Here is a 23,069-nt window from a genome sequence, read left to right as displayed (position 1 = left end):
AGACACATCTCTCCCCCTGATCCAGATCCACACTTTTCCAGATGCGTTTCACAGTGTAGACGGCTGGATAAACAACACCAGGTCCAATAGTCAGTGTGGGGTTACTTTTAGTATTTTTATTTGAAGAGAAAGAAAACAACATAAACAAACAAACCTTCCATATTCAATTTCCTTTAAACACTCAGACCCCTACGGAGGCACAAGAGGGACATGGTGATGGAGGAAATTGAGAAGAGAGAAAAATGACACATTTTTGAGTTCTCTCGCAGAGAAGTCCTTGGAGGAACGCCGAAGATTTGCGAAAGAACCTGAAAGCATTAAAAATAATTTCTCATATTTTTTTTCCCCCTCATCCTCTTATGTGACTCACGACAACAACAAACAAATATACATGCAATAAGGGATTATCTCTGATGATTGTGCCTAGATATTAAAATATATTATTTTTTGTTTGATATTGACAGCGGTTTGTGGGATTATTTTATGGCGCAAAAATGTTTACTTCTACTTTTTTACTTTAACTGTTAAACCAATCAAGAGCAAAATAAAATAGAAATGTGTAAAAGTCAAGATACAAATGTTTTTTTTTTTTTTTATCATTTGACCAATTTTATACAATATTTGTTCCTGAAATCCAAAAATAAAAAAAAAATTTTTTGGATCAAAGACATCCCAATATTACCAAAAACTTTTGAACAACACACACTGATGTTTATGATCCAGACCAAAACCAAGATTTTGTGATCTAATCCAATCAGAATCCTTTGTTTCTGTGGACATCGGGACATCTCTTTCTACAACATTGTGAGAACGTGGATTAAAAATTAGTAAGGGAAAAAAATAAACAAAGTGCAATTTTTGCAAAAATACTGTACATGTTGGTTTCATTACAATCTAAGAAAATAAGTAAAAGAATGATTTTATCCTTTGCCTTCAGCTTTATTTGGCTCAGACTGACACGTTATTTACAAAGGCTGATGATAAAATACACTCGCAACTGAATAAGTTAAAGTTTCACAGGCGAAGAGCGGCGGCGCCTTCAGATGCTACGGAGGAAACGGATTCTTTCATCACAGATGACCAATGACGGACCATACAGTAACACGCACATACACATAAACTCATCAACCAACAAACCGAGGAGGACAATGACCAATAAATCATCTGAACCAAAGCACTGTGTGTGTGTGTGTGTGGATGAAAAGAGGACAAGATCAACAGTGTTTGATCAATGTTGCCAAGGACCGGTGACCTTTCAGAAAGGTTTCATGATTTCATAGTTACACCAAAAGAGATTAAAATCTGGAATATTATACGGGATACTCTACTACTGTTTGCTGGATCCCAAAAGGAAAACATCTCTTTTGCTCTTATACATGGAAGCTTGTTTTCCACACAGAATAAATCATAGAAAAGGTCATTTCGACTTTTTATCTCACAATTCTGACTTTATAAACACACAATTGGGAGTTATAAAGTAAGAATTGCATGATATAAAGTCGCACTTGTGTGTTAATAAAGTCAGAATTGTGTGATTAAATTCACAATTCTGACTTTTTTTCTCGCAATTGCGACTTTATATCACGCAATTAACATCTTTTCTCAGAATTGCATGTTATAAAGTCAGAACTGTGAGATATAAACTCACAATTGTCAGTTATAAAGTCCAATTCTAAGAAAAACATTTTTTTTAGTTTATATCTCACAATTCTGACTTTATAACACAATTGCAACTTTATATCATGCAATTTTGATTTTATATCTCACGATTCTGAGAAAAGATGTCAATTGTGTGTTATAAAGTCATAATTGTGTTATATAAAGTCCCAATTCTGACTTTTTTCTTACATTTGTGAGTTTATATCTCGCAATTCTGACTTTATAAAAAACAATTGGGAGTTGTAAAGTAAGAATTGCAAAATATAAAGTCGCAATTGTGTTATAAAGTCAGAATTGTGAGATATAAACAAAGTATTTTTTTCACTTAGAATTGGACTTTATAACTCCAATTGTGCGTTTATATCTCACAATTCTGAGAAAAGATGTCAATTGCGTGTTATAAAGTTGCAATTACGTGATATAAAGTCACAATTATGTGATATAAAGTCAATTCGGACTTTTTTTCTCGCAATTGCGAGTTTATATCTCACGATTCTGACTTTATAACACGCAATTCTGAGAAAAGATGTGAACTGTGTGATATAAAGTCACAATTCTGACTTTTTTCGACTTTATATCATGCAATTTTGATTTTATCTCACGATTCTGACTATAACACGCAATTCTGAGAAAAGATGTCAACTGCGTGATATAAAGTCGCAATTGTGTTATAAAGTCAGAATTGTGAGATATAAACAAAGTATTTTTTCCCCTTAGAATTGGACTATAACTCCAATTGTGCGTTTATATCTCACAATTCTGAGAAAAGATGTCAATTGCGTGTTATAAAGTCACAATTCTGACTTTTTTCTTGCAATTCTGACTTTATGACATGCAATAGCGACTTTATATCATGCAATTTTGATTTTATATCTCACGATTCTGTCTTTATCTCGCAATTCTGACTCTTTATCTTGCAATTCAGAGAAATAAACACGTAAACTCGCAATTGTGAGAGAAATTATCTTTTCAAATGTTTTATTCAGTGTCGGACACAAGCTTCCATTCTTAAACCTACATTAACTACAGCACTGCCGCACTAAAATACAGCCGCTGATTATAAGACACTGCTCTGAAATGAATATTCACTGCAAAGATAGAAAAATAACAAATCTGAAGAACTATCAAACGAGCGAGAGAGGAGCTGAAGTATTTAATATTTATCTTACTTTAATGGACGCTTCCAAAAACAAAGCAACAAATCTGAAGTTCCTTGATTTGTAATCCAAGAATAACTTTGATTGCATTGATCCTAATCACAGAGGGGGACGGTGAGTTGAAGTGAATGACGGAGCTCCTCACTGAAACTCTTTATTATCAATGCGTCCGCTAACAGTGGCCAGGGGAGGTCAGGTCTAAAGCCAGAGAGAAAGTCACCAGGAGAGAGTCCAGCTCAGTTTGAGGGGTTGTAAAGTTCTCCGGAGGACGGCAGGCGGACCCGTGACGGACCCGTGACGCTCGGGAGTCGGGAGAGATCCGGGAGTCCTCCGAGACGAGACCGAAGCTCCTTCCGGACCTGAGACACTCGGGCCAGTTTACGCTTGTATTCCTGACAGAGAAACACACACATCTTGTTAGTGCAAAGTACAACCGGTGTTTTAAGAGCTGTACAAAACACTCTTTTTTTCTTTTTGAAATAGAAGTAAAAAAATAAATGAATAAGTCCAATAATAACCAATAGCAACCCCTTGATAATAACCAATAATCCTCTTTTTTCCACTTAAACAGAAACACAATAATACAAATAATTAAATAAAGTCCAATAATAACTAATAATCCTCTTTTTTCAATCTTTATATATTGAACACAAGGCTTTTTAACCGACGCAACAAGAAAAGCTGAAGTCTTTCTGTAATTTATTACTGTTTTGACTTGTTTTACTGTTTATTCTAAACACAGACGCACAAAAACTACAGTCTGCTGTTATATAAAGCATTTTACACATTTATGTTCATATAAGCACATTACGTGATGAATATATATATTTCTGTTTAAGTGAAGTTCTTGACATAAATGTTCCCGGTCTCATCTGTCATTTTTTATACTATATTAAGGTTTTATTGACAGGAGTTTAAAAGTTTAAAACGTTATTCTGTTCCAACATGAATTCAATTATTCTTTTTAAACTTTAACATGTTTGTGCCACTAATGAAACACTAGAAAGCATCAGAAATTAGTTTTTAATTGCCTTAATTTACACCAAAATCATATTTTCATCTATAACACATCTATCAGGGTATATGTTAGGATGAATGTGTTATAAATGACACTAATTTAATTAAGTTGTATATGGTTAATGTGGTAACACTTTATTATAAGGTTCATTAGTTAACATGAACTAAGAATGAACAATACTTCAGCATTTATTAATCTATTAATCAAATATTGTATGCGTTAACATTAATGCACTGTGAACTAACATGGACAGCTGGATTATTATTAACCAACATTAACAAAGATTAATAAATACTGTAGCAAATGTATTGCTCATACTTAGTTCATATTAATTAATACATTAATGTTAACAACTTAAATTTTATTATTAAGTGTTACTGTTAATGTCTTTTTTTCTACAACGCGAGGTCAACTTTACATTTGGATGTGAAATATGGACTTTAACTACATGAATAATCTGATCCAATTTTAAGTTTGCAATCAAACTTAAGACGGGTCCGAATGTAAAAGTAAAATTTAACTTAAAACAATGCTTTTCTTCGCACGTTACTTGCATACTTTTAGTCTTAGTGTATAAAATGAAAACTTAAACTTTTAAATGCATTTGGCATCATGAACTTGAAGTAAATAAATTAATATAATAAACAATAATAAAATAATAAAAATAATAATAATAAAATCTTTTACAGCATTTGTTAATCAGCACTTATAAACACAATAATACATTTTGATTCTAATTAACCAAAATTAATAACTTTGGCAAAAGTATTGTTCATGTTAACTACTGTAAAACTAATGTAAAAGCATATAACGTTTTTGTAAAGTGTTACAGAAAAACCACAGCAAGTTATTTCACTGCTGGACTCAAGAATAAGGATATATTTGTGAAAGCCAGTGCATAAGCAAAAAAAAAAGCACACTCAAGAGATTGGTATTTTTTTCTTTTATTTGTATTTGATCAGTAAAGACGACATCGGGAGGAACACGGGAGCTGCTCACTACCTGTTGGCAAAGGCTGGAAAATGAAGCGGTTAATGCCCATACAACTTTTACTCGAACTTTGTGTTTTATACTTACCAGCCCAGAAGAGTGTCTCATGCACAGGCCTTAAAGGCACAGTTCACCCAAAAATAAAAATAGATGATATTTCAGATATTGGCTTCCATAGTATGAAAGTCAATGGGGACCAAAAACTGTTCTTCAGCTCAAAATATCTACATGTTCAGCACAAGAAAAAAAATTAATACAGGTTTGGAAAAACTTGAGTTCGTAAATAATAACAGATTTTATTATTTTTGGGTGAACTGGCCCTTTAAGAGAATTCAGTGCTGGATTTGCTGAAATGTCTTGATATTGGAGATTCACTGCCCTCTATAGGCAGAACAAACCAATGCAACTCTGATCACAGTGCTAAATAAAGTTGGATAAATATATTGTTAACATGCACGAGTTAAAAAGCTAAGAATTGGAGAAAGAAACGAGGATGAATAGAAAAGGAAAGGAAATGTGACGTCAGTAAGTTTACCCACTTCTAGTTTCTGCTCGTTCTGGGCCAGGCCGTCTCTCTGAGTTTGCAGAAAGATGGCGAGCGTGCGTGTGAGTTGCCGTCGGTCGTCGATCTCCGCCGCTAGTCGCCCGCTGTAATCCGCTAGCAGCATACAGGCCTCCTCCACCAGCCGAGAGAGACGCTCTCCTGACTCTTTATCTGACACACACACACACACACACACACAAGCAGGACAGTCTTACACCGACACACTACACATCACTTCTAATCAAGTTTATTTGTATTAGGGCTGTGCGACGATTAATCATATCCAAAATAAAAGTTAGTTTAGTGTGTACTGTATAATTATTTGTATATAGTAACCCTGGACCAGAAAACCAGTCACATGGGTCAATTTTTTTAAATTGAGATGTATACATGATATGAAAGCTGAATAAATAAGCTTTCCACTGATGTATGGTTTGTTATGATAGGACAATATTTGGCTGATATACAACTATTGTAAATCTGGAATCTGAGGGTGCAAAAAAAATCGAAACATTGAGAAAATCTCCTTTAAAGTTGTTCATTTATGTTGGCGATTGTGCTGCATTCACTCACAGAAATACATGTTTTATATATTTACGGTAGGAAATGTACTAAATATCTTCATGGAACATGATCTTAATATCCTAATGATTTTTGGCATTAAAGAAAAATCTAAATGTATTGTTGGCTATTGCCACAGATATCCCCGTGCAACTCTAGACTGGTGACGTGATCCAGGGTCACATATACAAATACACACACATGCATGCATATATTTATAGTTATTTATATATACAATATTTATATATAATTTAAATATATATATATACATGCATTTGTTAAATATATGCATGCATGTGTGTGTATTTACATATACAAAATAATTATACACATTACACACATATTATAAAAACAAACTTTTATTTTGGATGCGATTAATCATTGCACAGCCCTAATTTGTAAAGCACTTTTCACAATGCATATCGCTTCAACACAGGGTTATTATGATTAACTAAGGGGCCGTTCGCAACGTTTTCAACTAAACAGAAAACTTTTCATTAGTTTTTGGCTGTTCGTTTAGACAACGCGTTTTGGGGCCTGAGAACGCAAACTTTTGTGAATTCGTGAAAACAGTGACGTCATGCGCATGATGTGTTCGGTCTAGAGACGCGCAGTTTCTTTACAAAGTGACATCGCCAACAACTGTTGTAAATTTACAAATAAATTTATAATCATTTTAAAATAAAAACAAACAAAAAAATTCACATGAAAAGTAAAAATATAAAAATAAAAGCCAATTCCATGTTTACCATGTCAATTCCAAGCTAATAACAACATTAATATCAGAAGTTTCATTTTAATTCAGTATATATAAGTTAGATCACTGCTTATCAATTAGTGACGGTCTTCAATCGCCTGTGGGCAAAATCTGCCATTATTGAACATAAATCATAGGTGTAATAAAATAAGGAAAAAAAAAATCTAAATAACCTGTTAAACATGCAAAGTATTATGCCAATCATTTAATACATTTCTCCTTATGTAAGACCTTTTGGCATAAAGGCTCTTTATATAGAACTTTATATTTCTATGTAGAACCCCATTAAACTTTTTCCTCTAAAAATTTGAGGCTTATTTTTTACTAAAACTATTGAAAAGATTATTGAATTTTTTTTTTTAAATTAAGTGTTTTTTGAACAAGCAGTCTTTAAAATAGTCAGCAGCTTAACGAGGCGCTGAGTGTTTTTCACTCTGATCACTTGCCATTTGTTTCCGGAAAATAAAAGTTGAAAAATGCTCATCTTTGTGTAAAATGCAGCCAGAGCCCGTCTACGGAGAGCCTGCCCACTCCCAATTAAGCCCTGTTGTACCGAATTTTAGTTGTAGTTCCACCAGAGTTCCACTGGGGGCGATCGCCATGAGTGCAAAATGAATGGGAGTCAATGGGGCTAGACGGCTAAATGTGTCTCTTTCACCCGATTGCCGTTGAGAAATCTCAGATCTGATTGTAGGTTTTGCAAGTTCAACATGGGTTTTAGGTCGAAAGTTGAATGAACGAGTACTTATGTCCTTTCGATTTCTTACAGGTTGAGTTGTTGTTGCCCATAACACGCTAGCATTCTGCTAATGACGTCAGCATTCTGACGTCATTGACATTTTGAAAGACTTTTTAAAGCAAATAAGTGACTCTAAAAAATCTAACACCCAGCAATGTGTAATTTCTTTGTATCTCCTTTCGAATACAACATTCAAATTACTAGACAAAAAATTATATCCTGAGAAAAGTGGATTTTTATTGGTATAGCGCCATAGACCTCCATTCATTCTGCACTCGTCCTGTGAGCGCCCTCATATGGAATCAGAGAGGAACTGCAACCAGTTCAGAAGCCGGAAGTGTAGTGAGAGTGAAACTTCTCGCCATATTAGACATTCTCTGACGCAGCGCTCATCACTGTCACTTTTTACCCAGCCGTCCAATCACAGAGGAGGGGGGGCGGGACTAATAACACACCGACCAATCGCCACATTCTGCTTTTACAACGACAACTGACGACAACAAGGGTACACAATCATTTAAAAACAAGAGCCAGAGCAAATCCTGTGCATCGTTTCGACATTTTTATAGTCAGAAAATAAATTACATGCCAAATCAGATATTAGTAAGACTTTCGTGGATATTCCTTATGTGTTAAAGTGCTCAAGCTCTCACAATAGGGCTGGAAATAAATAAAATGAACTAAAATTTAAATGTTTATTTATTTATGATTTAATGCCATAACAGCAGCAATGGCTATATTCATGGCAATCAACAATATTTCAATTTATTTTTTTATATAATTATGATTACAATCACTTCAATACATTGTTTACAATAATTTAACAATTTGGTCTTAAAAACAATCAATATACAAAATCAGACATGTATACCAATAACAACAACAACAACTATTACATAGAATCTTTCAATTTAATATCTGATAGAAATTCTAAAATTATTCCAAGAGAAACCTTTTTAAAAATGTCCATTAATATATTTTCTGCATAAAAACGGTCTAATATCATTTAAAAAAAAGGACATTCTAATAAAATATGTTTTACACTCATGAAATTCTTACACAAATCACAAACCGGTTTCTCTTCCCTTTATAAAATAAAAAAATAATATTAAAATAATATAAAATAAATTAAACCTAAAACTAACAAACTGACAAAAGCTAAAAATGTAACTAAAATTAACATGAAAACTAAAAATATAAAAATAAAAGCCAATTCAAAATATTAAAAAAACTATAATCAAACTAAAATAACACTGCCCTAGCGTTTCTGAACACATACTGTTGTCAACATGAATCATGAATCATAATTCGGATTTTTAATACATTGGCTGCGTCTGAAATCACACACTTCCCTTCTATATATATTAGGTAAAAAACAGTATGAGACAAAAGACGTATGTCTGAATTCACAGAGCAGGTGAAAATACCCGGATGATCTACTACTTCCGATGGGATACTGAAGTGTGTTTATGATGGACACTTTAATATCCCATGAGGCCACAGGAGAGGATTTATGAATGACAGTGAAGCGACGGTAGGTCACATGATAATGACAACATGGCGGATGTAGTGCGTCCAGATTACAATTATAATATATTAGTGCTGGGCAACGATTAATCGCATCCAAAATAAAAGTTTGTGTTTACATAATATATGTGTGTGTACTGTGTATAATTATTTTGTATATATAAATACGCACAAATGTATATATTTAAGAAAAATGTGTGATCAATATATAAAATATTTATATTTAATATAAATTATGTATAAATATATATACAGTATATACATGTAATTGTATGTATTTATATATACAAAATAATTATACACAGTACACACACATATATTATGTAAACACAAACTTTTATTTTGGATGCGATTAATCGTTGCCCAGCACTAATATATACAACATACTTTTTTAGATGCATTTACTTCATCAAAATAAGTACCTACTCAAGAGCTGAGTCTGTTTTTTTTTTTTTTTTTTTTTTTACCGGTGCCAAATCAATACTTTTAAAACGGTACCGGTGCCTTAAAAAAAAAAAGACATAAAAAAAGAGAGAGCCTCAAAACGATAGTGAATGACATTAAAGAACGGCTTTTTTATTTATAAATGTTTAAGTAAATATATAAATATTAGTCTAAGTACAAAACTTGTACATAAATTCACAATAAAACCTAAGCCACCTAACCAAAATACAATAATTTAACACTAAATAACACTACAGTGCTAATAACAGCAAAGTAGTCTATTCTTGGTGTGCTACAAACCAGCTTTAAATTTCAGCAATTCTTTTAAAAAATGTTGACTTCTCTGGGCAAATATGACACCTCTCCTGACTTATTTCATGTCCTGCACAAGGTGAGCGTTATTTTAGAACGCATCACATTAAATGCGTCACATGAAACCCCTTGTGGAAGAAGAGCACCGTCACGTTTACAACTGTGGCAATGAGCGCTCATCAGGATCCACTCAAGGCTGCAGTAAATTTGCACGTTCTTGAATGAATAATTTATGAGATGTACGCCGGTCTGTTCTTGTAGGGACATCGACTTTACATTTCCACAGTAAACATGACGGGGAAAATAACTGGTTGCGTTACATGTCAGTCAGTCCTTGGCTGATATTTTTATTCTTAAATACATGTAAGTGAATGTGTTTTGTCATTTAAGAAACCTTTATAATGATCATGATTCATGTTAGTTGATCTATAAAGCACAATGGGCGCCATGTTCGGCAGTTCAGAGAATTGAATCTGTCAGATTTAGGCCTACAACACATCAATTCATCCACTTCTCCCGAAATACATTAAAATAAGAGGCTGGAGTGTGAGAAGAAGAGAGTCAGTTTTATAGTTACCTACACAATGTGCATCTAAACACGTCATCCATTTATAATTGAAAGGATTGTTATTGCCGCTTCCATAGAGATCAGTGTGTATTTTACTAACTATACATGTTGTTTTGCTAATACGTATGTGTATTTAAATGTCTGAAACCTAAAATAAACCTTATCTGGTTGAAAACACTGAATAGTTATGATAGCACTCAGCGCCAGCCAACGCACGAACGCAGATTTAAATTTAGAAGTTGATGTTGACGCGATCTGAACGTTCTAATCACACCGCTGTGAACGATCGTACACGTCGAAGGTTAACTAGCGATCACATGCGGTGATGATGCTTCTTACGTCCGTTTCAGAGAACCAGAGGGCAAATATTTCAACCGACAGCTGAAGCATTTAAGAGGCACCGAAATCTGCATTTTGATTCGATCCGCTTTCACATCTGTAGTTCGGTTCATTTGGTCCGCACCAAGGGATGAAAAATTATACTTTGTAGCATTTTTCAGCCATTTTGGTTCCTTTTCACACCACACTGATCGCTAAACGAACCAAAATGCAGTCACATGACAGCGTCCACATCACTCGTTGGCCAGATGTGTCTTGAACGCATTTTCATAACTGCACTTCGATTGGTCAGAAATAACGTGCGGGAAAATTTCAACAGAACTCCCGGAAGTAAATAAAGAGGTGGAAAATCCGGCAGACAACACGCCGCTGTTTACTAGGGAGAGACTCTGCGTGGGCTGATTGTATCCCTGGTCATATTTTATTATATAGTTTGTCTACACCACTTTAGACAAACAATAATTTTTGCGAATGAAGCGAGGATGCGGCTCGAAAATAACGTTAATAATTTCTAACAGGCGCCGCACCTCCAGGTTTGTCCGTGAGCTGCCATGCTTAAAGTGCAAACTGTCAACCAACATTTCTCCTCATCCCATAATGCACAGCACAGCTGACTACGGCAACTGGTTTAGTCCAAAAATGCGCAGTTCTTTGGCAGTTGGTTCTGTTCGAGGTCGGATCCCGTTCTCACCACAAACGAACCGCTCCCGAGTTCGTTTCAAAGCGCACGAGACCTCCTACGCTTGTTCGGTCCGCTTTTGGTGCGCACCCGAGTGCGATTGCCGCATTCACACCAATGGGGAAAACGAACTCTAGTGTGATTCAACCGAACTAAACGAGGCAGGTGTGAAAGCACCCTCTGGTACCGGTTCCGGTACCCAACCCTACTCAAGAGAGTATGTGATTTCGGTTGCAGCCAGTATGTTTCTGATGCTTCTGACTTGACGAAGGTTTGCATGCGTGTTCTCACCTGTAACTTTGTGCAATAGTGCCGAGTCCTGCACCTCCGGGGGGAGAGCAGAGATCCGCTGACGGAGAGAAGCGTCGCTCGAGGCCGCGTTCTCAAGCTCCTGCAGCGCTCGGATCAGATCTGCAGTCTGGGACACAAAACAAGCCTTCACACAGTGGATTAAGGGATAGTTCACCCAAAAATGAAAAGTAGCCCATGATTTACTCATCCTGAAGCCATCCTAGGTGTAAATTACATTCTTCTTTTAGTCGAATACAATCTAAGTTATATTACAAAATGTCCTGGCTCCTCCAAACTTTATAATGGGAGTCCATCAAAGTGCATCCATCCATCCATGATAAAAGTGCTCCAAACAGCTCTGGGGAGTTAATAAAGGCATTCTGAAGTGAAGCCATGCGTTATTGTTAGTTATTTTAGTCGATAAAGTTTTAAATATGGATATTTTTCACGGATGGATGCGCTTTGATGCACTAAGTATAAAATATACCCATTCACTTCCATTATAAAGCTTGGAAGAGCCAGGAGATTTTTTAATATAACTCAGATTGTATTTGTCTGAAAGAATGTCATATACACCTAGGATGGCTTCAGGGTGAGTAAATCATGGGCTAATTTTAATTTTTGGGGGAACTATCCCTTTAAGCTGACGTGTAGCTAACTATCTGCATGTTCTTTCATACCTGTGGAGGTTCACCAGGCGAGCTTTGGGAGGCGAAGTCATCGTTGTTCACCTTAATTTCTTCGTAAGGCCTTTTCTTGGCCTTCTTTTCTATATCTGTAGGTCATGAGGAGACGTTCAACATGAGGAGTCTTTCTAAACAACTATATAATATTCCCAATAACCTTTCAAATCAGTGAATTACGGAAGCCCTGAACCGCAACAAAAAAAAAAGAAAAAAAAAGGAGATTAAAGTCGAAACATTACGAGAATAAAATCAAAGCATTCCGAGATTAAAGTCGAAGTATTCCGAGATTAAAGTCGAAGTATTCCAAGATTAAAGTCGAAGCATTCCAAGATTAAAGTCGAAGCATTCCGAGATTAAAGTCGAAGCATTCCGAGATTAAAGTCGAAGCATTCCGAGATTGAAGTCGAAGCATTCCGAGATTAAAGTCGAAGCATTCCGAGATTAAAGTCGAAGAATTCCGAGATTAAATTAGAAGCATTCCGAGATTAAATTCGAAGTATTCCGAGGTTAAAGTTGAAGAATTCCGAGATTAATGTCGAAGAATTCCGAGATTAATGTCGAAGAATTCCGAGATTAATGTCGAAGTATTCCGAGATTAAAGTCGAAGTATTCCAAGATTAAAGTCGAAGCATTCCAAGATTAAAGTCGAAGCATTCCGAGATTAAAGTCGAAGCATTCCGAGATTAAAGTCGAAGCATTCCGAGATTGAAGTCGAAGCATTCCAAGATTAAAGTCGAAGCATTCCAAGATTAAAGTCGAAGCATTCCGAGATTAAAGTCGAAGCATTCCGAGATTAAAGTCGAAGCATTCCGAGATTGAAGTCGAAGCATTCCGAGATTAAAGTCGAAGCATTCCGAGATTAAAGTCGAAGAATTCCGAGATTAAATTAGAAGCATTCCGAGATTAAATTCGAAGTATTCCGAGGTTAAAGTTGAAGAATTCCGAGATTAATGTCGAAGAATTCCGAGATTAATGTCGAAGAATTCCGAGATTAATGTCGAAGAATTCCGAGATTAATGTCGAAGAATTCCGAGATTAAAGTCGAAGTATTCCGAGATTAAAGTCGAAGTATTCCAAGATTAAAGTCGAAGCATTCCAAGATTAAAGTCGAAGCATTCCGAGATTAAAGTCGAAGCATTCCGAGATTAAAGTCGAAGCATTCCGAGATTGAAGTCGAAGCATTCCGAGATTAAAGTCGAAGCATTCCGAGATTAAAGTCGAAGAATTCCGAGATTAAATTAGAAGCATTCCGAGATTAAATTCGAAGTATTCCGAGGTTAAAGTTGAAGAATTCCGAGATTAATGTCGAAGAATTCCGAGATTAATGTCGAAGAATTCCGAGATTAATGTCGAAGAATTCCGAGATTAAAGTCGAAGCATTCCGAGATTAAGTTGAAGTAGTCCGATATTACAGTTGAAGAATTCCGATATTAAAGTCGAAGTATTTCAAGATTAAAATCGAAGCATTTCGAGAATAAAGTCGAAGTATTCCGAGATTAAAGTCGAAGCATTGAGATTAAAGTCAAAATTACAGGAATACAGTCTTCCGTAGAAGTCAACATGCCACATAAAGTTTTTTTTTTTTTTACGTTGCGGTTCATGGCTTCCGTAGTGATGTCCTTGTGGTGGTTTACTTACGCAGGACGTCAGAGAGTTTGTCCAGTACATCATTCTCATACACGGCTCTTTCCTGCCAGATGGACAGAACTCGGCCTAACTGTTTCTTGCAGCCTTCGTCTCCTTCACTGCACAGGAAGGACAAAATCTTGGTAAATAATATAACATTACCACAAGAAGAATCATAGCAACACTGCAGCAAGATGCAAATGTTTGGCCTTAAATTAAGACCGTATTATACTTATAAATGCGTAAAAATGCATAAAAAAATGCATTATAAATGCATAAAAATGCGTGTTCAATTGATAAAAATTCCCTTGAAGATTTTTACAAGAAAAATGTACTAGGGTGTTGATTTGACATGATTAATTATTAAGAAAATAGTGCAATTAGAAAATAATTAAATGTAAACAGAATATAAAATTATATATATATATATATATATATATATATATATATATATATATATATATATATATATATATATAATTTAATAAATAAAAAAATATATATATTTTTTTAATTTTGACTCAGTTTTCATTTTGTTCATTTTATTTTAATGATTTTCGTTGTGCTTTTGTAATTTTATTATTTTGTTTTATTAAGTTTAATTTTTTTATTTCATTTTTTTATTTTTTATTAGTCATTACCAGTTTCATTACCTTAGTTTTATTTTTGTATTTATTTCCAGTTAATTCTAGTGCATCAACTCTTGCCATGGCAGCATTTCTAATTGTTTTTCAACTAATATTTATATTTTATTTCATCATAACCCCATCATATTTCAATAACCCTGATACAATATTAAACCCACTAAGCAAGAAAGAAAAATATAACACTGATAATTTAAAAGAGCACTAAATACACTGGTCTAACTCGCCTGGAAACGTGTTTGAACGCATCGACGATGACTGGCGCGAAGTCGTCTGTGAACTCTGGTCCTTTCCTCTTGCTGTTCTGTATAACATCATTCGCAAGATACAGGAAGGTCAGTTTACGAGAAACCTGGGCTGTACAGAGAGAAAGAGAAGAAAACAACACGTCTTAGGTTTAATAGGCCGTCTAGGGAGGAATAATGCTTTAAATACTTGTGATCTAAAAGAATATGCACTTTAATTACATCAAATCATTTATACCATTGGCTTTAAATGTCGAGAGGAATAAATGTGTCTCACTGGCAACTGAAGAATAGCAATCAAAAAAGCACTAGGCAACAAAAACAGTTGCGAGTCTGTGAACACAGGTTGGGTTTCATGTGAGAAACGCTTCTTACTGATTCCAGCTGAACACTAAAAACTGCTATGGAAACTACATCTTATGAAATCTCCAGAGAGATGGAGGATCTAAATATAGCCTCGTTCTCCCATCATCTAATCCCATACGCAAACAAACACACACTTCTAATTTTGTCTGTGCTTGATCATTATGATCAGACTGTAATCTCTTCCCATTGGCCAAGCTCATTCACGAACAACTAGGCTAAACAACAATAAACGAAGAACGTATGCTAATCACTGGGAGCGAGGCACGAATTCATTTTAGCACTGCTGTGCTTTTGCTAATCTAAAGCCCAGGTCTGAATAAAAATGACCCAGTGCCAGATATATATCGGCCGATATATGTTCATTCTTACTGTTATAATTATCGGCCCAGTAAGAAAATTTGCCTGATATATTAAAGCTGATTAATAATGGGTTATTTCCTTCAGCTGAGACACTTCAGATGCGCACTGTTCGACATGATGCTTTGATTGGAATCACTTTGAAAAGGAAAATACAGTAAAGTGCAAAATCTGTCATATTGGTAACGTAACATTATAATTGTGTGATTGGGACATGGCTTTTAAAGGGGTCATATAATGAATGGTACATGCACTTTTACAAGTTGATTGTACTGAAGTGTGTGTTGGCAGTGCCTGTACACAACCATCATAAAATGATAAAAATCCATCCAGTGGTCTTTTTTTAATCTCCTTATACGTTTTCCCCGTCTCAAATCAAGCCGTCTGACCATGTGACGTCACACGGCCGGACGCCCCTCCCACGATTGTTGATTGACAGCAGCGTTTCAACACAGACCCGCCCTCGCTCGTGAGCGAGCCGTCATCATAGTCCGCCATTGTTGATCCGCTGGAGCACTGTCTATGAGCAGAATGGCGTCTAAGAGATTGTGGTGTTCTGTTCTTGGGTGTAATAACGAACACAGCATCATGTTTATGTTCCTGAATCCGAACCGCTGAAGATGCAGTGGCTGAGTTTTGTTTTCGAAGGGAATATTCCCCACGATCAACGTCAATGCTTTCATGTTTGCGCGAATCATTTCACACACCAGACTGCTTTACACACGAGGGTCAGTATAAAGCTGGATTTGCTAAGAAGCTGCTCCTGAAAAAAGGATCGGTACCAACTATTCGTGTTCCTGCTGCACCTCCAGAAGAAGTGAAGTGAGTGTAACGTTTTATTAACCTTTATATTAATATTTGCAAATCGCTTGCACGCTTCACGATGAATGTGGCTAAGGTTTACACTTATTACGGCATGTTTTCTATGTATGACGTTCTCAATATAATTCATAATCCCATGTTTATAATGAACAATGTGTTATGGTTATTGTGTTATATGGTGTGCGCACAGAACAGAGGGGCGGGGTGAGCAAAGCTCATTATCATTTAAAGACACATGCACTTAAACGGCGTGCTGAAAACAGAGCTGTTTTTGACCAGGTAAAATGAGTGTTTTCTTACAATACTAATGAGAATTTTTAATTAAAGTGTATTACAAACTTTCCATTTAGACCCTAAAGAATCATAATAAATTATACAAAAATGGCATTATATGACCCCTTTAATGATTAAACTTGTGTATTTGTAATCAGGCTCTTAAAATTATATAAAAATTGGGATTTAGATTCGTCAGCCAATTTATCGGTTATCGGCTTTTAAATATAAAGAATTATTGGTTATCGGCCAAAATTTTCATATCGGTGCATCCCAACGTTGAATTGGAGAAAAACCTCTGATTAGAAATCAATGATCGTCTATTTTCATCCAGGAAGCCATTTCTAATCTGGATTGACACCAAACTTCACAGTGGCTTCATCATGCCTCGCCTTGCGCTCACTCATTTCAATCGTGTGATGTCATCTGTAAACTGCAATAGGTGCTTTCCATGTCATCACTGAGCAACAAGTCAAACACAGGACAATTACCAGAGCAAACTTAGACCAGTTTTCCAAACACAAAAATGAATCATTAAACTGTGCACTCAAAGTCTGATTGAGACCTAAAGTCAATATGTTTAATGTACACCTTAATAATAAACGAATACAACCGAGTTGATCAAAGAAACTCTTACAGCACATAATGTGCCATTATCACGACGGTGCAACATTATGGCAAACCTTCAGTGGTTATGCAGGATCAGACTGGTTTATGTCTGTCAGAAGATCTAAGAAAAACAGATCTATGATATTACTAGCGACCACAAAGCCTTATAAACGGTCCCTATGCAATTACTGGTGAGCATATTAATCTATATATATATATATATATATATAGAGAGAGAGAGAGAGAGAGAGAGAGAGAGAGACAAAAATCTGTGGCGACATGAAGTTTAAACAGAAACTGATGAAGCAATGAAACCTAAAGGTTGGATTATATCGTACTGGTAAATAGTGGTGTACCAAAATAAGATTAAAGCTTTTATTTAGCTGAAAAAAGAAACAAAAACTGTAATTAACTGAGTTATACTGAGTGATAAAAATTGTTTTAAGTGCTTGATATTTCAGCCAAACTATTTTTATCCATTGCATCATTGTAGAAGCACTAATTAAAGTGATAATTCACCCAAAAATGACAATTGTCAATTTACTCGCCCTCATGTTTTTCCAAACCTGTATGAGTTTCTTTGTTCTGTTGAACACAAAGGGACCGTTTCTGGTCCCTTTGACTTCCATAGTATTTTTTCCCATCCTATGGAAGTCAATAGGGACCAGAAACGGTTTGGTTACACACATAACATTCTTCAAAAATATGGAAATGGATATCAAATATGGAAATCAATAGTGCCTCACAATTGTATGGTTACAAACACCCTTCAAAAATATCTTCTTTTGTGTTCAGCCGAATACAGAGATTTAAACAGGTATGAAACAGGCGAGTAAATGATGGCGTAACTTTCATTTTTGGGTGAACTATCCCTTTAATCCTCACTATTTCAGGGGTTTTCCTGCATTGACTTTTTTTTTGTCCCGCCAAAGCCTTTTGATCAGTGAGTGATGTAGAATAGAATGAACATTGTTAATGTGCAACTGTGAAGTAACATTAACAAACAATGAACAGCTGTATTTTTAATAGCCTAACTAAAATAAACAAAGATTAAATACAGTAAGCTCATGGTTAGTTATTAGCCTAATACATTAATGTTGACAAATCAAACCATATCGTAAAGTGTTACAAACAAATAATTTACTCAGAACCTCTTAAAATGAGAATGTAAGTGTGTTTACCCCATTGTTTTTTTTAGTAAGAGTGGTTAGCCAGATTTAACCTTAATGAACTACAGTATTTTCAGGTTATTTATATGACAATGTGTAAAAAAAATTACCTAAAAAAATCATTTAGCCTAGTTTAGACTGGAGTGAGGTGAAAAAAAGTGCAAAGCAAATTGTTGTTGGACTTTTTGATATTGATATGATTATATACCAAAATAATTATCAGGTCTAGCAAAGAAGGATTTTATCTAACAAAGCTATGAAAATCATAGTTTTTTTTTTTTTTTTTTAAAGAGAGCAATAAAAGGATGAAAGTGTCTGTCGACAAACACAAAAGACCTTTCTGACCCAGGAAAAACCGTATATTTCCATCCAAAACAATTTTGGGCCAAAACCAAATTTGTGGTTGCTGGTATTTCAGGGGTAAACCAGTAATTTCACAGCCAACATCTTTAGTTATTGTACTAATAGCCATCAGATTGAGTGTCTGATGGAAAAAACACGTACTTACCATCTAAAGATCTGGTATATTCTGAACTAAACTGTTTAGGATAAACTAAACCAGACTAGCTGACCCTGGTCAGAGAGGTCTGATCTCTCATCCCAACACATGCAGGAAAGTGAAAGGGTTTGGGTACACCACCAATCATTCTGTCATCATTTTTACAAGAGCAGAAAAAATACTATAAATTAAGGCCGTGTCCCAAAACCCAATATATGCCATAGTAGGGAAATAAACAAGTAGATGCTTCAAAATGGCTGCCAGGGTCAGTGGGAGCATCAACAGCTGAAGAAAACATATCTAATGTAGATATTATATTGCATATTTCTTGTGAGACTCACTAAATCTCGTTTGCAGAAGTGAAACTGACCAAACACATGTGCCTCAATAACTGCAATTGTCATGCAGGCTGATGTGATGTTGACTGATAAAGAAAATTAAACGTGAATAATTGAGGTTTTGCCTCAATAATAACCTGCAAGGGAAACAAAACATGTATATGAGCTAAGCTACTAGCTTACAAGACTAGCTTGTTTGCTACATGAGCTGTTTAATTTCGCTTCAAAACGTCAAAACAGGACATAATCTCGCATTTTAAAGCTCATCTAGGTGTTTTTGGTGAAATGTGCCTCTCCTTACCTCTCTTCAGCTCGTTATGCCAGACTTTGACGATGGTTTTGGAGTGTTTTCTGTGGTGGATGAGCCAGAGAGAGAGGGTCTGCACGCTCTGCTGGGAGTTACTCAGTTCTGATAATTTCTTCTCCAAAGCAGGCTCCGAGAACACGGACATTTTCAATTACATAAAGTAAATGTTGGGTAGAAAAGGCTCCTTGCCCACACCAGGCACCCGAAGGTCGAGGATATTAAAGCTAATAACTCCTCACGCTAGCTAAACATTCCCTGGCTGGTCTGGTTTGACACATTGCGCATGCGCAGGCTCACCGCGCAATGTTGGAGGATGTTATAAATCGCATCGATGACCACTAGACAGCAGTTTCAGCTCCTCTTCAAAGTGCACACTACTAAACAATATAATCATCTTCAATCACCCTCGATACAGAGGGAGCAGATGAAGACACCGGCACAGCATAATTTCACTCAAAAAATCACAAAAATATTACGAAGAACAACATTGATAATAATAAGAAATATTTTTCAACACTGATAATAATAAGAAATGCTTCTTGAGCAGAAAAGCAGCACATTAGAATGATTTCTGAAGGATCATGTGACTGGAAATTCAGCTTTGCCATATACAAGAATAAATTACATTTTAAATATTAATATTAAATATATATTTAGTATAATTTTATATATTAAAATAGGTATTTAGTATAAAAAAATATCTATAATTTTATAAATAAAAATAGTAATTTTAAGCTGTAATAATATTCATAATATTACTGTTTTACTATATTGTTTCTTAAAAGTGAACTGTAAACTAAAGGAAACTCCATATATCTCAATTTAATATTTGGGGGCAGGAGGAGTGTTAGGAAAACTTGTTTGGGAACAGTCAGTATTTCATTTAGTGCCATTAGTGTGTGTAATGAGGAATATATATGTATATATACTGTAGTGAACAGATCGAAAGACTTTCTGCAGATATCAACGACAATTATTGAACTGACTTGCAACATTCGGTGTCCATTATGGCGCTGATCAGCCGTGTGTGTAGACAACTGATGGAGTGTTTCACACACTTCTTGCCTCGGAGAGCATGGCAAGAACCAGAGAAATTTCCGGAGGAGTGTGAGGCCTTCCCTGCCGACGACTGACGCCGCAAGGTAACGTTACCTGAGGAGAGCCGGCATGGAGAGAGAGGAGGAAAGAGGAGGAGGACATAAAGAGACACTCGGAAAGATAAAGATGAAGAAGAACGGACGTGTGTGTCAGAGGAAAAGAGAGAAGCTCAGTCTGGAAAAGCTGATGGAAGGAGGAACTGAGCTTAGACAAGCTGAACGGAAGACAGCGGTTCATCTCGTGGAGGTCAAACCTCTGAGATCTTCCGTCTTGAAGCCAATAGAGGGAGAAATCCTGATGTTTCCTCGCTTCAAGCTCCTGCCGCCAGTGACAAAACCACACACTCATCCTCAGAAACCAGTTCCCGCATCCGAGGAGGAGTTTTCCCTGGTTCAAGCTGATCACGATGAAGCGGTTTCCCTCAAACGCTCTTCATCCCGAGTGTGTCCTCTCAAACGTGCTCCTCCACGTCCAACTCCTGCACCGGATGAGCTATTTTCCCTGCGACGCTCTTCATCCCGAGTGTGTTCTCCCGAATGTCATCCCAACCGGAATCTTCATCCGTTCCCTTCTTCCCCGTCTCCACAACTCGTGCTGGTGAACATCGAGGATGAGGAGAGCGAGTAAGTGGAGTTCAGCGGGAAAACCTTCCTGGACTCACTGAAGCGCTCCCGAACGCCGGAGTAAACCTGGGAAAGATGTTTGCTTGGATGGAAGAGGAGGAGGAGAGAGAGGTGCAGGAGGAAGAGAGAGCGAGCCAAGTGGAGGAGATCCAGGGATTTGAGGAAGATGAGGATGATCCCAGTGAAATGGGAGACTTCAAGGTCACACAAGGCCATTCCTTTCCTGACATTCCCGATCCAGCGTGACGTAAGAAAACTCCCACTTTTTCTGTTGACCTGCAGGAGAAACGAGGAGAAGAAAACGGAGCGGAGAGAAAGAGTTGCAGCTCGAACGCTACAGGAATGATCCGAAACTGAAGCACTTGTGGATCAACAAGCACAACCGCAACTACAGCTCCTCCTGATGAAGATCATCATCATCATCCCTTTATCCCGTGTAAATAAAACATCCTCTTCATTTATTACCCGTGTAAATAAAATAAATGCAAACTAAAAATTGAAAGATCCATGACTCTTCTTGACTACTGAAACATAAAACACGTGTAATATGAAGTGAATCAATCTGAACTAATTTGAATTGAACTCTATGGAAGTTTTTTCCTAACATAATTAAAATGAAAATGAAAATACTTAAAAAGATCAAATAATAAATCAAACTCTCAAAATGGCTGCACAAATGATAAATCAAATGCTCAAATGCAATTTCATTTCCTCATTCGGATTTGATTTTTAATTTTCATTAAGCATTTTAATTTTTATTTTAATTATGTTAGGAAAAAACTTCCATAGAACTGTTTAACGAGGAAGTGAATCATTCAATTAAGTTCATCATAACTGTCAGTAACAGATTGATATTCAGTATATCATCTCTCCATCCATGCTCGTCTTTTCATGTTTCTTCCCTTATTTCTAACTTAAATTTTTAAGTACTATCAACTTGGATGTTTAAGTCATTTCAACTTAAATTAAACGGTTTTAATAATGAGGTGAATCTTGTATTACTTATTGATCATATACATAATTAAGTGAATGTTTAGAGCTTTTCCTCCTTTAGAATACACATGCTATTGTTTCTGACAACTGTGTGTGTATATCATTACATACAATGTCAAAGACTGCACATGTGATCATATAAATCCACAATTTGTCTAAACGAAGCCGTTAATGAGGACTAGCAAAACTCAAAATACCTTTTTACATGAAAAACAAAGGTTGTTACATTTACTTAAAGTGTTAGTTCACCCAAAAATGAAAGTTCTGTCAGTAATTACTCACCCTCATGTTGTTCCAACCCCGTAAGACTTTCGTTCATCTTCGGAACACAAATTAAGATATTTTTGATTAAATCTGAGAGCTGGATCACTCCTCCATAGGACACTATAACTTGCTGGCCCAGAAAAGTTATTAAAGAGATCGTTAATATAGTCCAAGTGACTCCAGTGGCTCAATCTTAAGTTTATAAAGCGACGAGGATACTTTTTGTGCGCAAAAACAAACAAAAATAACGACTTTATTCCACTTTTCATTTCCTTCTCTCTGGACCTCAAGTCTTTTCACGTAGTGTTTAAGCGTAGCGCGTCTGTGTTGCACGTCACAGGGGTCCAGAGAGAGGGAAATGAAATGAAAAGTGGAATAAAGTCGTTATTTTTGTTTGTTTTTGCGCACAAAAAGTATTCTCGTCGCTTGATATACTTAAGATTGAGCCACTGGAGTCACTTGGACTATAATAACGATGTCTTTAATAACTTTTCTGGGCCAGCAAGTTATAGTGTCTTAGCCTATGGAGAAGTGATCCAGCTCTCAGATTTCATAAAAAATATCT

General features: G+C 35.9%; 1 protein-coding gene across 2 annotated transcripts; it reads right to left on the bottom strand.

Annotated features, from left to right (window-relative positions):
* Nucleotides 1-96: 96 nt before the first annotated feature.
* On the bottom strand, nucleotides 97-19,831 carry LOC308697745 (regulation of nuclear pre-mRNA domain-containing protein 1A-like). 2 transcript variants are annotated; one of them, XM_081377257.1, is made up of 7 exons: nucleotides 19,521-19,831; nucleotides 14,769-14,898; nucleotides 13,910-14,016; nucleotides 12,266-12,360; nucleotides 11,586-11,712; nucleotides 5,364-5,539; nucleotides 97-3,208 (listed from the first exon to the last, which is right to left on the bottom strand). In XM_081377257.1, the coding sequence occupies exons 1-7, from the start codon at nucleotides 19,669-19,671 to the stop codon at nucleotides 3,053-3,055; spliced, it is 942 nt and encodes a 313-aa protein (XP_081233383.1). In that variant the 5' UTR covers nucleotides 19,672-19,831; the 3' UTR covers nucleotides 97-3,052. The 2 variants fall into 2 exon arrangements, with proteins under 2 accessions (XP_081233383.1, XP_081233382.1); XM_081377256.1 differs by having other exon boundaries at nucleotides 923-3,208; nucleotides 11,586-11,730; nucleotides 19,521-19,821.
* Nucleotides 19,832-23,069: the final 3,238 nt, after the last annotated feature.

Source organism: Scardinius erythrophthalmus (assembly GCF_964197995.2).
Source record: "Scardinius erythrophthalmus genome assembly, chromosome: 10".
Taxonomy (NCBI): Eukaryota; Metazoa; Chordata; class Actinopteri; order Cypriniformes; family Leuciscidae; genus Scardinius; species Scardinius erythrophthalmus.
The sequence above is the reverse complement of the archived record's forward strand: the minus strand, read 5'-3'. Positions and strand labels throughout refer to the sequence as shown.